The sequence below is a fragment of the Octopus bimaculoides genome, chromosome 10 (assembly GCF_046866305.1).
Source record: "Octopus bimaculoides isolate indiv1 chromosome 10, ASM4686630v1, whole genome shotgun sequence".
In the NCBI taxonomy this organism is placed as follows: Eukaryota; Metazoa; Mollusca; class Cephalopoda; order Octopoda; family Octopodidae; genus Octopus; species Octopus bimaculoides.
This window is the reverse complement of record NC_142937.1, coordinates 14,698,163-14,716,342: the sequence shown is the minus strand read 5'-3', so window position 1 is coordinate 14,716,342 and position 18,180 is coordinate 14,698,163. Positions and strand designations below refer to the sequence as shown.

The window sequence follows — 18,180 nt, the reverse complement described above, 5'->3', positions numbered from 1 at the left end:
CACACACACACACACACACACACACACACACACAAATAAAAAAAAAGACACACTACCCATTACTGGAAAGCTTTTGATCAAAGCTGTGATAGATCAGGATTGACTTAGGGTAAACAACAACAAATGTCTTGTTTATTAAAACAACACATCACGGGATCAATCAATCAGCTGATTGATTGATAAATTGATTCATTGTACAAGAAGGTTATATTTTGTGCTTTTTTTATTCTTCTTTTATTCTTTTACTTGATTCAGTCGTTTGACTCTGGCCATGCTGGAGCACAACATTTTTTTTTTTAGTCAAAGAACTCAACCCCAGGACTTATTCTTTGTAAGTCTGGTACTTATTCTATCAGTCTCTTTTGCCCAACTGCTAAGTTACGGGGACATAAACAAACCAATATCATCTCTTTTTTGTCTTTTTTTTTTTTCAGTACTTGTGCAGAAGGAGGTCGTTGGAATTGCATCATGAGCAAAGATTGTCCAGGAATATGTACCTTGTCTGGTGATCCTCACTTTCAAACTTTTGATGGCAGACAGTTCTTCTTTGAAGGAGAATGTGAATATGTACTGTCTCAGTACCAGGCCAAAGATGGTGGTGAGAGTTTCGCAGTTTGGATTGAGAACAAATATTGTAATAAAATTACAGATGCTGTCTGCACCAAAGTTGTCACAATTAAATTTGGATCAAAGAACAATACCCAAATTATTCGGTAAGTAGTTTAAAGTGAAGAAAAACAAGAAAAAAATAATAATAAATGATCCATAATTTATCATGTTTAGTAACGAATTATATAATTTACATAAATTGGTTTGGTTTTGAATCATTTGATTTAAATTAATTTTATTGTACAGTGTGTTTGGAAAGTCACTGTACTTATACATACATATATACACGTACGTACGTACGTACATATATACATACATACATACATATATGCATACACACATATACACACACACACACACTCATGCACACACATACACATATTCACATCCAAATAGAGTAGCAACTTAACTAAATGGTTTGCTTGAATAGTTGTGGAGATCTCTATCATGAAACCATTGGTTGCCTTGTTAATCCACAAATAAAGAATATTTATCCACCAATACAGTGTTGAACACTCATTCTTCCTGTCTAATACTAATGTGTGTGTGGTATGTGTGTGTTAAATGATGATGGTGATATTCATACACATACACACAAACACACATGTATGTGTGTGTATGTATGTATATATAAGTGCATAGTAGTTTGTCAGTTAATATGTCTTTGATTTCGTAATAACTAAGAACTAACTAAAAGTTAATAATGACATTTAAAATAATACATTGAAACCATTATTTCACAAAATAGCTGAAGAGGAAATAAAAAGCAGACACGCAAAAACACTGGGAAAATGTTTAATTTAAACGCTTTAAAAAACTTTACTGTGTAATATGTTTTCATTTTTTTAAATTTCAGACTACGCAGTTTCAAAGTTGAAGTAAATTCCATGTCCATTGGTTTACCTTACAAAGATGATGATGTTGTCATTCGTAAAGTATCCAATATTCTGATTCGACTGACTGCCAGTATTGGTCTTGATGTTCTCTGGGATGGACGTACAAGAATTTATTTGAAACTTAGCAATAAATATCAAGGAAAGGTAATAAAAATTCACACCCTCTAATTCCTTATGTACTTTGTACTTCTATATGTAAACCAGGTTGGCAAAATAACATAGTCTGCCATAGACACCTGTGCTTTGGTTCTTTCTTTCTTTTTCTTTCTTCTTTTTTTGTCACTTTTGCTATGAATTAAATTAATGAATTCAACGGGATACATTGTCTGCAAGTAGTTGGGTTCAGCATATTATCCTCCATTTTTTAATTGTTATACAAATTTGGGGTAAAACCTCCACTTTTACCCGCTCTCATTGATTGCACTTAGTATAGCACTAGTGTAGCAATAATTGGGTACCCTCCCAGCAGTATACTGGATAGATACTATCCCTTAGTGGGTTGTACCCCCAACCCCTAACTCTCTTACGTTATATATATATATATATATATATATATATATATGTTTGTATGTCTTAAAAAACTTGCAAGGAAAAGGAAAATACAGATGAAAATATGTGCAATATACTCTCTGTACCTTCAGAATCATCTAAAACCTTGTGCCTTCATACAACTTCACAATCTTGTGATCCTAGAATGTGACACACTGGGCCAATAGTCTTTTACCATATTCAATCAAAGTGTGTACTTACAAATTATGTGGAAGCCAGTTGGATGGCTTCTACTTGTTCTTGACTGGTCGATCAACATAATCTATTGATTGGTTTAACATTACTACTAGGACTTTGTGTATGTTTAGCAGGGCCTTCTCTGTTGCAGGAATTCAGAACATATTTCTGGTCTGAGTATAACCCATGACTCATGGTTTCTTCTGTTCTTTCCTCATCAGTCTTGAAGGCTCTGTAAAGAGATAATGCTCCTCTCATCTACCTGTGTTATAATAATTAACTTTAAAAAAATAATTTTCTGATAATTTTTCAGCTAATTTTAAAACTTCTTTTACATTCTTTATATAAGTTTAAATAAATGAACTATTTGGACATTATACAACAGATAAATTCTAATATATTAATGGCACCTTATGTATTAGACTAGTAATATGTTAATATATTAATGACATTATAATATATAAACCTGATATCTTAATGACATCATATGTAGTTGAGAGTTAGTGCCTACTATTGTACTTGACATGTAATTGATAGGTAGTATCAAATACTCTAATGACATCGTATTTAATTGACAGGTCATATCTAATGTTTTATCACACTGCAAATAATAGTCAGGTAGTACCTAATATTTTTTGAGTAACAGGCAGTACCTAGATAACATAGGATCTATTTTAAAACGGGGGCCACATTTTTCATTAATGTTTTACGTAGTGTTTTTGGTACGGAAAGACTTTCAAACTTCGTATACTTATATCTATTTTGTGTTATAGAACAGAAAAATATTTTTGTATTCGAATTTATTTCATGTAAAAAATTGTCTTATTTCGATAATTTCAACTAATCACTGACAAGTATTCAGTTGTTTACATTTACTCCTTTGGCTGATTAAGCCATAGCTTCGTTTTATTTGCTTTTTTCATTTTCTTTCTTTTTTTTCGTTTTATTTGCTTTTTTCTTTTTAAATTTGCTGTTTTACCTTAACCCTAACCCTAACCCTAACCCTATCACCGATAGAATTGTTTCAGAATCGTTTGTTTATGTAGTCGGCGCTTAATGTATATCGGCTGAATGGACGTCAGTGATTGGTTGAAATTACAGAAATACGACAACTTTAACATGGAATAACTTTGGGATTTCTTTTTTTTTTAAGAAGACTAAGAGAAAAAGATGTTTTATATGACACATTCTACCAGTGTTCCAAGTTTCAAAGTGTTTCGTTAATGAAAAATGTGGCCCCCGTTTTAAAAAAGATCCATAACATAAATATAATTGACAGATGGTATTTAATAAGTAAAATGTTAACTCTGATGCTGCTGTTGATAATGGTGTGGTAGTGGTATGATGATGATGATGATGATGATTAGTTTTCATTCTAATTCTCTGCATTCTGAGTTCAAATCCAGCTGAGGTCAACTTTGCCTTTCATTTTTTGGTGGAGTCAATAAAAGAAGTACTTGATCAATTCTTTCTCTGTGGATTTTTATACATAAATCAAAGTTCTGATCTTGTCACATTATGTTATTCTGATTTGGACACAGAATTCTGTGTAGGTTATTTATGTCTCCAGGATACTTATCATCATTATCATCGTCATCATTTAACATCTGTTTTCCATGCTGTTGAACAGTAAAATGCTCATATTGAGCAGTATGGTGAATCATCATCATCAACGTTCAATGTCCGCTTTCCATGCTAGTATGGGTTGGACGATTTGACTGAGGACTGGCAAGCCAGAAGGCTGCACCAGGCTCCAATCTGATTTGGCAGAGTTTCTACAGCTGGATGCCCTTCCTAATGCCAAACACTCTGAGAGTGTAGTGGGTACTTTTACGTGCCACAGGCACGAAGGCCAGTCAGGTGGCAAAATGGTGTATTTTACGTGCCACCTGCACAGGAGCCAGTCCAACGGCACTGGCATGATCTCGCTCAAATGTTTTTTCATGTGCCACCAGCACAAGTGCCAGTAAGGTGACGCTGGGCACAGGTGCCATCACGATTTTGCTTTCATCACGATTTCGCTTTTCACAAAAACCTAGAACTGGGTTCTGGGTAAAGCATGAAGCAGCTCCTGAGAGTAGATTATAAGAGATTGGTTCAATAAGAAGTTGTCAAAGAATTAATTAATTTTTGCCTGCTTTTACTATGATTTATCATCATTTCAAACATTTCTCTTGCTGTAGGTTACTGGAATGTGCGGTAATTTCAACAACGATGTTAACGATGATAACTTGACTCCTAATGGAGAAAATGAGTTTAATGTGACAAAGTTTGCTATGGAATGGAAAACTAACACTGCTTGCAATAGTCGCCCTTCAACTATTTACCTTGGAGCTTGTGCCCTAAGTAAACAGTATGAGAAACTGGCGACAGAAGTCTGTAACAAAATGTGGAAAGAAGGTACGAATGTTTCCTTGAAATACGCCATCAAGTAAAAACCCCTTTTTGCCCTTAGATGTAAAAATCTTATATTTACATGCATTTGACTGTTTTTCTTTTGTTGCCTTTGAGGACTTATTTTTGCATTCAGTGTCGCTAAATAAACTTTTATATATATTTCCTGCACACACACACACACATACACAAGTGTGTATATATATATATATATATATATATATATATATATATATATATATAATAATATTAGGGATAAAATCCAAAATTACAGGTAAAAACTCAATTAAAATCAATTTATAAAAAATTAAAATTAAATTGAGCTTTATAGATTAAAATATATATAAAATATATATTACGGAGATGCACTTGCATACCAAGTGACCTGATCTGAGATCGTGTGCTGGAACGAAAACAATTGCAGCGTGGAAGGTGTTTATAAGCCATTTAAACTAACACACAAAATCCGTTAGATTCACTTCAACATTTAAATTTAATTTGTCAAAATATTTTCGTCGCTTTGAGAAGTGAATCTAACGGATTTTGTGTGTTATTTTAAATGGCTTATAAACACCTTCCACGCTGCAATAAAATATATAGTTTTAGGGAAAATAACCAAGTTCCAAGAACTCATCGATGAAAATCCACTATCACATATAGAAAAATTAATAATTAAAAGCACCTTAATATTATTAATAAGTTTCAAATATGTATACATACACACACACGTGTGTGTGTTTATCATATCAAAAATTGACTGTTTTCTCTGAGTTTTCCCACGTGATCAGCCCAGCCCCAGGGAAAACTCAGTAAACTGGCCACTCCACTAAATGTATTGAGTTCTCTATCAGATACTGCTTGTAGTATGTAAAACATTCTTTCAATGTATTTTACAACTCTTACCTTATGGTATTTGTTTGTGTGTAGTTTATTGAAATCACATTTTTATCTTGTGACTCAAGTTTCATGCTACAACGATCTTCAAGCAAGAATGATATTTATGTATGTATAGATGCATGAATGCATAAGAGTGTCAGTCAATTACTTTTTGGTGGATTTTAAGAATTTTTAATTTATCTCTAACAAAATTTTTAATTGTAAGGATGTCCATAAGATAATTTTACAATTACACAAATAATTAGATAAAAAATAAATGACAAATAAATTAAAAAATAAATGAATAAAGGGCTTTATATATTAAAAAATCTGAGTGACAAAATATCCTATTAGGAAAATTTTGAATCGAGAAGACAACAAGTTATCTAGGAAAATGTATTAAATATTAGAAATTCACTAATAGTTAATATAGTTGCTATAGCCATATATGTATCATACATAAAGTGTATACATGAGGTCTGATGAATAAGTATCTGGACAGTTGCCATAGTAACGAAGCTAAAGCACGTAGAGTAAAGCCACTTAGCACAGATCGATCTTGGTCTCTGCTGTGCATGTGCACTAAGTTTTAACATTCTAGCTCACTTCCGCTGTTTATAGCAGTGCTTGGAAGGAAGGTGTGTAGAGTGTGATCATTGCATTGACAATGACAGAGGCCGATGCAAAGTTGCAGAAAGTGGATGGAGAGGAATGTATGAGCTGCACTCGAGTGTACAAGTGGTTCAGACATTTCCAAGTTGGCTGAAGAAATGTTGATAATGACTAACGTTCTGGGAGACCCACAACCAGCAGAACTGAGAAAAACATTGCAGATGTGCATGCAGCTGTGAGGGGAAATTGTTGAATCACCATCTGTGAGTTATCAGAGGATGTGCAGATTAGTTACGGTTCTTCAGTTCGGTCCATTATCACTGATGATTTGGTAATGAGGCGTATATCTGCCAAGTTTGTGCCAAAACTGCTTTCAGTTGACCGAAAAGACACTTGGGTTTCAGTTGCACAAGATTTTGATTGTGTCAAGAATAATGAAAACATTTTGAAAACATTGCGTGGGCCTGTGAGCAGGTATCACCAAGCTTTTGGCAAAATTTGATGTAGATTCTCTGCTCAAATTTATCTGTTATGATCAATGCAATGATCACACATTACACACCTTTCTTCCAAGCACTGCTGTAAACAGTGGAAGTGAGCTAGAATGTTTAAACTTAGTGTGCATGCACAGTAGAGTCCAAGGTTTATTTGTGCTAAGCAACTTTACTCTGCATTCTTTAGTTTCGTTACTATAGCAACAATCCGGATACTTTTTGATCATACTACGTAATGTTGATAGGCTAATATTTGCAGTATTTGTCATGTGGAACTTTGTTGTATGTCTGTAACTATATATGTATGTGTGTTTTTCTCTTTGTTCCACCATCACTTGACAGCCAGTATTGGTCTGTTTGTATCCCTGTATATTCTAAATCTGGTACTCATTCTAACAGTTTCTTTTGCTTAACAGCTAAGTACTGGGGTCAATTAGTTTGACTAAAGTCTTCAAGGCTGTACCCCAGCATGTCTACAGTCCATGATAATAAGGGAAATGATATATTGGTATTAAATTATAGATTTCTGGAAATATTTTGGAAGAAATATTGAAAAATAAAATAAAAAATAAATATTTATTAAATTATGAAACAGTAACAAATTGCTGATTGAATATTATTAATTTTTTTATTTTGTGGTTAGAAACTTTCATTTTAATTATGAAATTTTAATTTTTTTTACTATTTTCAGAATCCTTTAAATCTTGCCACTTTGCTGTGAACCCTAGTAAATTTGTCGACCAATGTAAACATGATGTCTGCATGTGTGGTCAACGTCATGGAGACCCCAGAGATTGTGAATGTGCAGCTTTTGCCACTTATGCACGAGCCTGTGTCTTGAAGGGCATCACATTGAACTGGAGAAAAAGCAACCTTTGTTGTAAGTAACAACCTTTATTCTCATTAGTGTATGCATTAAGCATTTGGAAGGCACATGGCTTAAGCTCTACTTTACATACAGGATAATATCATGCAGCTAACATTTCTTTCTAGCCTTCACAAATTCCCCATTCTGCTATTAAGTAATTCTACTGTTTCAGATATAATTCATACAGTTTGCTTTCTGCATGAAGAAAGACACAGACTTGTTCCTCAGTTTCTTCTCATTTAACATATTTGAAAAGTATGAGAGAATGAGCGTGTGTGTGTGTGTGTGTGTGTGTGTGTGTGTGTGTGTTTGTGTTTGTGTGTGTGTATGTGTCTGTGTGTGTGAGTGTGTGTGAATGAGTGTGTTTGTGTATGTGAGTGTGTGTGAATGAGTGTGTTTGTGTATGTGAGTGTGTTTGTGTGTGTGTATGTGTGAGTGAGTGTGTTTGTGTGTGTGTATATGTGAGTGTGTGTATGTGTGTGTGTGTGTATATGTGAGTGTGTGTATGTGTGTGTGTGTGTGTGTGAATAAGTGTGTTTGTGTGTGTGAGTGTTTGTGTGTGTGTTTGTGTGTATGAGTGTTTGTGTGTGTGTATGTGTGTGTGATTGTGTGAGTGTGAGTGTGTTTGTGTGTGTATGTGCGTGTGTGTATGTGTGTGTGAGTGTGTATGTGTTTGTGTATGTGTGTGAGTGTGTGAGTGTGTGTGCAGATAGTTGTAGCTGTGCACATGCATGCACACACATGCACAAAAAAGGACTCCATTTAAGAAATATATTTTAGTCACAGCCATGATTGTGTTGTTAAGGAGGTCACTTTGAAACCCTGTGGCTAGGGGTTCAATTCTATTGCAAGAACATATTGGGCAAATAGTCTTTTATCAAAGCCTCAAGTCGATTCAGCTGCTGTCAGTCAAAGTGGGTGTTTACGACTTGTGCAGAAGCAAACATGGCTGTGTGGTTAGGAAGCTTGCTTTGCAATCATGCGATTTCAGGTTCAGTCCCCACTTCTCAGCCCTTTGGGCAAGTGTCTTCTACTGTAGGCCCTGGCTGATCACTGCCTTGTTGTGAGTGAATTTGGTAAGCATAGACTGTATATAAGCCCATTGTGTGTGTGTAAATATATCATCATCATCATCATCATCATCGTTTAACATCCGCTTGATTTTGAATGTCTGTATTAATTTTGATTTTCAGTCATCAACTGTACAAAGGGTATGATTTATCAGGAATGTGGTTATAACTGTGACCAAACTTGTCGAGGAATTCAACCACAGAATTGTGAGGAAGAATGTATTGAAGGCTGTAATTGCCCACCTGTAAGTCATCAGTATACATTTATTTCAGATTTTTACTTTTATTTTATCATTTAATAAGAAGGGCTGGCAGTTCCCAAGATCTACTATGGGGGTTACAAGACAAGTGGAATGGATGGGAAAGGTATTCTGAAATCAGAAACCTGGCCAAAATGCTTGCAGCAGAGTAGATTCCACCAAAGACACCATTTTTTTTTAAAGCATTCACTCGTAACAAGATCCTTAGACCACTGTAAATGTAAGAGCTACTAAAATAAAATGGATGTGAGACAGAAGTCAATAGGTGATGATGTACATTAGACTTAAAAGACTGGAGGTCATATTGAAGAGGAAAACAAGACTGTGGAAAGGAATTCCAAAGTTCTGAGGGACAAGGGAAGAAACTGGTATTGTAAAGTGCTTTACAACACTTAGGCGGTCACACAGTATACTGATGAGAACTGGATGCAAGTTTAGTTGATCGCTGATAAGTTCTTAAAGGAGGAACCAGAGAAGAGAGCTCAGCTGAACAAAGTCCATGGAAATACTTATAGAAAAGAGATAAGGAAGCCACATGACGATGATGAGGGAATGAATCCAATTTAGAAGATAGATCAGGACTAATAGTATTAAAAATACAGTGTTGAATGTGGTCCAACAGAGTTAAACAATCCACTGGAGCACCTGCCCAGTTAGTAGAGTGAAACTGGGGAAATGGATGAAGCCTACTACTCGAATAGTCCATGGTGGGAGTTAATCTCAGAATGTATAGAACTGGAATAAATACCACAAGGTAGTCTATCTGAGGTTCTTACAATTTTCCCCATCCCCACTTAGTGCTTATAGTAGAAAAAATCTTCATTCTCATTTTCTGTGACTTTTTCTGGCATGTCCCCATACCATCTTTTTTCTGTGGTTATTCCATAGTGTTGGCATAGCTTCCAGTGTATGTAGGTCCCAATTCTGTCGTGTCTGTGAATATATTCCTTCTTAGCGAGGACTGGGCAACCAGAGACAATATGATTTATTGTTTCTTCTCCATCTCCCCACATTCTGCAGTTACTTGTTGTATTTCTTTCCATGTTGTTATTATTATTATTATTATTATTATTGTTATTATTTTTATTATTATTATTTATATTCTGTGTTTAAATCGTCTTAAGGTCAACCTTGCTTTACATCCTTTTGGGGATTAATAAAATTATTAGTCGAGTACTGGAGTTGTTGTAATCGACCAACCCTTTCTCCTAAAATTGCTGACCTTGTGCCAAATCTGAGACAGTTATTATTGTTGTTGTTGCTGTTGTTGTTATTGTTGTTGATTTGTTTTCTTTTGATTCAGACTGATTTAATATAATTTAAATTTTAAATTTTACAGGGAGAAAAATATGATGAAGAAGATAATGTTTGTGTGCCAGTTGAAGAATGTAAATGTTACTACAGAAATGAATATTATGAACCAAAATCTTCCAGACAGGAATTGTGTAATGAATGGTATGTTACATGAAATTTTCATCTTCATTATAGTTATCATTATATAACTATATTATAATCTTCATCACTGCCATTGTCATCATTATTATTGTCCCCTATTTCCCATCAAATTTGCTTAAGGCAGAATTTCCCATTCAACTTTCACCTTCCACTTTGAGTGATACTTGAAAAACTTGGTGAGGACTTATAATAAGTAACAATTTCTTACAATAGTATAAGACCAGAAATTTCCAGTACTTTACTAATTATTTTATTGAACCTGGAAAGTTAAAAGATATAAGTTGACCATAGTAGGATTTGAACCCACAGCATAAAAGTATGTATGTAGATATTTCAGGCATTTTGTTTATGTCTCTACTGAATTTGATACTCATTGCCCCTTGGGCCATGACAACTGCAGCTATCTGTTCAATCCCACTGTATGACTCATGGATGGGGCAAATGTTGCTTTTACCACATCCTCAGACCAACTGAAACATTGGCAGATGGAAACTGCTTGGAAGCATGTCAGTGGAAAGACTGTGTCTATTCTCAAGCAGCAGTTTTTATCTTTATCTTTCATCTGGTTTAGCGGCACCACCTGGTCCTGGTCCATTTTGTAGCAGAGTCCACTCTGCTGCAAGCATCTGAACCAGATCTTTGGTCTGAAGATAACTCCCCACCTCCAGTCTATCCCAAAGGTTCTGAAATGGATCATGGGTACTACCCTTCCTCTTCTAAGTTATCACCCCCACCTTCTGCAACTCTCTTCATCTGCAAAAAAAGAAATGGAAACCACTGGAGAGAGCCCAAACTAGAATGATTACATGGAAAAAGAAACTAACCAAGTCCATACAATTCACTACTTTATAAAAAAGGTTTATATTTTCTGTGATGTTCTTTTTTTTTATTTCTAGTATCTGCATTGATGGTCACTGGCAATGTACAACTGAAAGCTGCAATGGTTTGTATTAATTGCTCTAAATTCCTTCATCTTATATACCAGTTAATGTACATAAATGCTCTACTTAAGGGACCAATGAATTAAATCCCTCAGGGCTAAATCTACATTACTCTAGATTTAATCCAAAGTTGGTATTTGTGTGACTGTTTGATAAAATAGAGATAACAGCCAAGTCTTCTGCAAATCACACTAAGAAACAAGTCTTTAAGAAACAAAGGACACTTTACACAGTGTAGTTTGAAGCATAAAAAAATGATGGGATAGTCAGGGCTGGAAAGCCCTTGACTATAGATCTGCTTGATCTGGGAAAATTTGGGGCTAAACAACAACATCCAATAACAATGCTTAAAATAACTATAACATGGTCACTGAATATGCCTTTTCTCATTATATTTGGGCTACAACTTGAAAAAATCTTTCACATTGAGACTAAAATATGTCTAAAAAGGCTTGCAATAATTAATTTCATAGTTGCTTGACCTCAGGTCAGTCCATTCCACTGTGATCTTCCGCACATATTTTTCTTGAGTATAATATATCTAGGGTTACATTTCCAATGTTTGCCTCTTTTTTTTTTTTTTTCCATCATAGTAGTGCGTGCTTTGAAGAAAATTTGACAGATATTCTTTCCAAGCCATTTTGCTATAATCTATCATATGATTATGATATTAACAAACACTTCCTGTTCTTCTTGTCTTCTCCATAATCACTTCTATATATTTTTGGCAACAGCGGAAACTGGCAGTCTTTTTATTTTATTTTAATATATTCATTTCAAGGAAACATTAGTGAAAACAAATACAACTTTCAAATGGTTATGACTTGAGTATTTGAAAGCCAGACATTAAACCAATTTTATTTCTTTGGTTGTATTCTTAGTAGCTATTGTAACTTGCTTTGTATAAAATGTTCTCTCACAGCTTCTTGTCAATTCTAACAATTCAAAGTGACTGGCTGCTTTAACAAACTTCTCTCTTTAGATCAGCGTTTCTTATCCTTTTATCCTTGCATAACCCTTAAAATAAATTACATTTCTCAAGGAACCCCTGCACAAAAAAAGTTATATACCATATCTTTCTCATATTTTTTCATCATACGTGGTAAATATCATACATACATATATATATTTATATATATATATAATATATATAGTTTTAGGGAAAATAACCAAGTTTCAAGAACTCATCAATGAAAATCCACTATCACATATAGAAAAATTAATAATTAAAAGCACAATAAATGAGTATAATATAAAACAAAGTAAATATCATAAGATAAAGATAATATTATTATTATTATATATATATATATATATATATATATATATATATGGTTATATTTTTTTGATAACATAATAGGTTAGAGAGGCTGATGTCTACATTACAATAACTAATAATATGTTGTACATGTATAGTAATATTATGATCATGAAATTAACATTAGCTTATCTCACTGTTTCTTGCGGAACTCCTAGGAACCTTTAGGTCAATGAATTTTTTACCCTCACTTCTTCCAAAACAACCATATATACTTCTAAAAAGATGATAACTATGTAGTTTTTTCATACTTTGATTGAAAGGAATGCCTTTCAGGAATATATGAAACTGTGCATCAAGGTTCTGATATATATATATATATATATATATATATATATATATATATATATATATATATATATATCAGAACCTTGATGCACAGTTTCATATATTCCTGAAAGGCATTCCTTTCAATCAAAGTATGAAAAAACTACATAGTTATCATCTTTTTAGAAGTATATATGGTTGTTTTGGAAGAAGTGAGGGTAAAAAATTCATTATATATATATATATATATATATATATATAATGAGAGGTAATGGTATCAAGAAGACCCAAAGGTGTCAGGTAATGCTGAGTAAGTGCTATGGACAGACTATAGTTAAGCTCCAGGGTCGGTGATTATGCGAATGAGGAGTCTAACGTAGGTCATATATTAGCATGCATATATATAAAAAATTAACAGAATGAGATAAAAATCCAAGGCTGTGAAAGATTTCAGATTTTTATCTCATTCTGTTAATTTTATATATGTATATGTATATCTATATATATATCTATATCTATATCTATATCTATATCTAAAAAGTTATGAGTATATGTATATATATATATATATATATATATACATATACTCATAACTTTTTAACTGGGAAGTCTTGTTTTGTTTGGAAAATACAAATATTAGATTAATAAATTTGTTTTAAATTATCCATCTTAAATTTAATTTAATTTCACTCAGAGTTAAGACATGTTAACTTTTAAGTTAATTAGACCCATCTAGCTCATCCACTCCTATTTTATATCTCTCTCAAAGATTGTCTCATCAATTTGTGAAGATGCTACCTTTCTTTTTTAGAACACGAAAATAAATAGAAAAGAAAGTTGATATATTTTAGAGTTGTACATGTCTGGCAAGTGATTTCATCTGAGACAATGTGTTGAAACTAAAATGATTGCAGTATGGAAGAGTCCGTTTAGCCATTTAGAAACACAGAAACTGTTGATTTCACTTAATCATTTATTACTTGGTGTCAAAATTTTCCACATACTGTCTGCGACCTGGTTACTGACACAGTTCTAAGTCGATATATTTATCTACATAAATATATATCAATACACAAATCTATTTAGTTGAGGAAAGAAGTCTGTAGAAATATGAACTGAAGTTTTACTGTAACTAGTTTTGTAGGTCCTCCTTCACTTAACTTCAGTCAGAGCAGTATTAACTTCATCTTTTAGTGTGGTCAATGTAATAAATACTAGTGACATAGCTGAATTAATTCAGTTCATGACTCTATCATTTTCATGCTAGAAAAAGGTTTTTAGTTCAGAAGAATTTTATTTTCATGCATTAAAGCATGAGCTTGCAGGATCTTTGGCACCGGGCAACATGCTTAGTGTATTTTGTCCAACTTTACTTTTTGAGTTCAAATTTCACTGAGGTCGACTTTGTATCAGATGAGCACTGGGGGCAATGTAATTGACTTATCCACTCACTCAAAATTGCTGGTTTTGTGCCAAAATTTGAAAACCATATATTTTCATGCATAAATTGTAATAGACTTTTGGTTTTGAAAACTAACATTTCATTTCTAATTTCTAGTTCATGACCTATGTTCTGGTGATATGGTATGGAGCAACTGCTCTGATTGTATTCGAACTTGTGATAGCCTCAATGTTGATTGTGTTGCTACATGCAGCCAGCAAGGTTGTATCTGTCCTGAAGGTAAAGTACAACTCAACAAAGACAGTCAAAATTGCGTTGAACCCTCTGAGTGTCCTTGTAACCATCTGGGATATCAGTACAAAAATGGTGACAAAATTAAAAAAGACTGCAACCAATGGTTAGTTGCAAAAGATTTTCTTCTTTCTTTTTTATTTTTTATTGCTGAAATATTGTATATTAAACAAATTATTCATATCCAGTGTCCGATATCTAGGGCTTCATCTCTCTTGAAGGAGGAAGTCCTCCCTAAATTCCTTCCACTGCCAAATGTCTCCAGCCTAGTTGTGGCCATATAGGCCACAGGTAACAGGTGAGATTATCTCGCCATCTTGTTTTTGGTCAGCCTTTTGATCTTGTCCATTGTCTTGCTGTCCATTCCATCACCCGGATTCTCCATCTGTTGTCCTTCAGTTGTGCGATGTGGCCAGCCCATCTATATTTGTACTTGATTATTCATGTTTCAAGCTAATGCTAGAAAAAAAAAATAGTTACTGTTTAACCCTAAATCGATGTTGATCATACAAATTTATGATCAACTGTGACCAATCTACTAACATCTCCAACTGTGACCAATCTACTGACATCACTATTTTTATCCTGTCATAAGTTGGATGGCTTGTTAGATCCCAAGCAGTTATTTGAAGTTACTGTCCTCCTAGATGAGTAGGGGGACTCCATTTGATTCATACGTCCCCTTTGTGATGAAATGTAGTTTACTTCATAATAACTGATTATTACTTGAATGTTTCCTTATTTAAATATTTAATATTTGTGGTGAGTGCCTCAGCCAATTAAATTGTTAGCGTTGTAGCTTATCAATTGAAGGAGTAATGAATAACACTCCTTCATAGGTGTTATAATGGGTGAAGGTAGCTGTCTAAGCTGTCAGAGGTTCATATCCTACCATTGGTATTGTGATTTGTTTACGGTTAAGATACTTAACTTTCAATGATCTTAATTGTGTAACTGTTAGTAGCTATCACGTATTAGAGTTTGTTAAAAGCAACAGTGCTATATGAAACCTATGGTGGTCTGTGTTAGTTGTATAGTGAAGTTCTGGTCTTTGGATAAGTACATGTACTATATTATAATCAGTTGCATCTCTCTCTCTCTCTCTTTCTCTCTCATTCACTACTCTCTCTTTCTGTTAGATTAAAGAGCAGTCCTGAAACCTCAAGTTCTTTTTATTGGCACTCCACCAGTCATGGCAACAAAGGTTCCTGTTTATCCGATTAATGGAACAGTCTGCTTGTGAAATTAATGTGCAAGTGGCTGAGCACTCCACAGACACGTGTACCCTTAATGTAGTTCTCAGGGAGATTCAGCATGGCACAGACTGTGACACGGCTAGCCCTTTGAAATACAAGCACTACTCATTGTTGCCAGTTGAGTGAACTTGGGCAACTTGAAATAAAGTGTATCTTGCTCGCAGACACAACACGCTCAAGAATTGAACTCATGACCTTATAATCATGAGCTGAATATCCTAATCACTATGCCATGTGTCTTCAGGTTCTCCCCGCCACCCACAGCATTCCAGCTTATTTATACTTATGAACTTCACACTGTAGTATTAATTTATTGCTATTGGTATCAGAGCACAGTAAAATTAACAAGTGTTTCTAATAAACAGTACTATAATATCAAGTCTTTCTCTGGATTTCAGTAACGCCGTCATTACAAACAACATGAGCCTACCTATAATTCAATTGCTAGCATTTCAGAATAGACATAAAGAATTAATGAAAATGAGCAACAGATAATTTAAAAGTCATCAGTGTTTATCCTAAATACTAGTGTGTTTATCATTAATATGAGAAAAGCTGTCATAAAAATTATAGCCCAGTCCTGTCTGAGATTAACAAAGCATGTTAGAGAACTTTGTGTGACATATGATGAACATCATATATTATGATTATATGGTTTGGAAGCTTGCTTTGCAACCAAAGTGGTTTTGGGTTCAGTCCCACTGTGTGGCATCTTGGGCAAATAAATGTCTTCTACTGTAACACCAGGCCACCAATGTTTTGTGAGTGAATTTGGTAGATGGAAACTATGTGAAAGCTCTTTATAATATATGTGTGTGTGTGTGTGTGTGTGTGTGTTTGTGATTGTCCCCTCTGATAGTTGGTTTGTTTATGTCCCTGTAACTTAGCAGGTCAGTAAGACAGCTTGATAGAATAAATACTAGACTTTAAAAAAAGTAATACCGGAATCTATTTGTTCAACTAAAACCCTTTAACACAGTGCCCTAGCATGGCCACTGTCCAGTATCTGAAATAAATAAAAAATAAAACGTACCTTTCTATATTGTAATTCTGAGATGATACTGGTCCCTCTTTCAGTTATTGTAAACATGGAACCTGGAAATGTACCGAACGTCATTGTGCAGGTAATATAATTTACTATTATTTCAATTTCGTTTTTTTCAGTCAGTATATCTTTTTGTTATTATATTTCTATAGATATAAGGCAGTGAACTGGCAAAATTGTTCGCAAAACTGTTAGCATGCCAGGCGAAATGCTTAGTCTGTCGCTCATTCTGAGTTCAAATTCTGCCAGGATCGACTTTGCCTTTCATCCTTTCACCCTGCTCTTGTGGAAAAATTTGAAATAATATTTGTATAGACATAAGACGGTGAGCTGGCAGAGTTGTTACTGTGCTTGAAAAAATGTTTAGTGGCATTTCTTCAAACTTCACGTTCTGATTCAAATGCTGCAGGGATGTTTAAATTATCCAGTCTTAATGAAAATGATATTGATGTATATTGGCTCAGGCATTGTATTGTGGTTAAGAAGTTTTCTTCCTAACCATATGGTTTTGTGTTTAGTCCCACCACATAACACCTCTGGCAATTGTCTTCTACTATAACCCTGGGCTGACCAAAGACTTGTGAGTGGATTTGGTAGATAGAAACTCAAAGAAACTTGTTTTGTGAATCATGTGACTGACGTAAATGAATGTCATTCGTTTCTGATATTTGATGTAAACATGCCTGGTCATGGGAAACAGGTATGGGTTGGTGACAGGAAGAGCATCTGGCTTCAAAAGAATGTTTCAGTAAACCTTGTTGGACCCATGCAAGCATGGAAATTAGATGTTAAAACTGGAATGGTGATAAGTTTCCTCTGGTTTGCTTAATCTTAAGATTAACTAAGAGAAGATCATTGACATGACAGATGTGAATAGAGTAGTAGATTAGATATAGATTATCATAACACTGTTTCATTATTTTAGGGATTTTAATTAGGTCTGTTTTTAATTTCATTCCATTGTTAAAGTTGTTAAAAACATACCATGAAAACTTGTTTCATCAAACCAGAGATTGTTCATGACTTCAATTTTGTTACACAGTTAAGGCTGTTTAAAGCATAGCACTCTAACATATGTCCTGACAGGCAGAATAATATTATAGACAATTATATTTTGTCTTCAATAAAAAGCCTATATGATTTATTGTTATTTTTATTACAGCCACTTGTGAAGCTTTTGGAGATCCTCATTATGTGACATTTGATGGGAAACCATACAACTTCCAAGGAGCATGTGCTTATATCGTAGCTCAGGATTTCTGTAATGAAACAGGAGGAACTTTCCAAGTGACTACAGAAAATGTACCCTGTGGTACCCTTGGCTATTCTTGTACCAAATCTGTGAAATTCCTGATTTATGACACCATTATAAATTTAGCAAGAGGGACCAATATAACATA

General features: G+C 34.1%; 2 protein-coding genes across 2 annotated transcripts in view; both read left to right on the top strand.

The window, feature by feature from the left end:
* The window catches only part of LOC149133442 (von Willebrand factor-like), a 32,528-nt gene extending 22,566 nt beyond the window's left edge, over window positions 1–9,962 (top strand). Inside the window, exons 10-15 of the mRNA XM_089359093.1 lie at window positions 435–713; window positions 1,466–1,649; window positions 4,415–4,631; window positions 7,299–7,487; window positions 8,669–8,790; window positions 9,930–9,962. Coding sequence (XP_089215219.1) covers window positions 435–713; window positions 1,466–1,649; window positions 4,415–4,631; window positions 7,299–7,487; window positions 8,669–8,790; window positions 9,930–9,962 — 1,024 coding nt within the window. The remainder of the gene's footprint in view (window positions 1–434; window positions 714–1,465; window positions 1,650–4,414; window positions 4,632–7,298; window positions 7,488–8,668; window positions 8,791–9,929) is intronic.
* Window positions 7,299–18,106, top strand: LOC149133441 (uncharacterized). Its single transcript, XM_089358390.1, has 7 exons — window positions 7,299–7,487; window positions 8,669–8,790; window positions 10,145–10,260; window positions 11,157–11,203; window positions 14,345–14,585; window positions 16,813–16,859; window positions 17,943–18,106. Exons 3-7 carry the CDS (start codon window positions 10,155–10,157, stop codon window positions 17,976–17,978), a joined length of 477 nt encoding a protein of 158 aa, XP_089214516.1. The 5' UTR covers window positions 7,299–7,487; window positions 8,669–8,790; window positions 10,145–10,154; the 3' UTR covers window positions 17,979–18,106.
* Window positions 18,107–18,180: the final 74 nt, after the last annotated feature.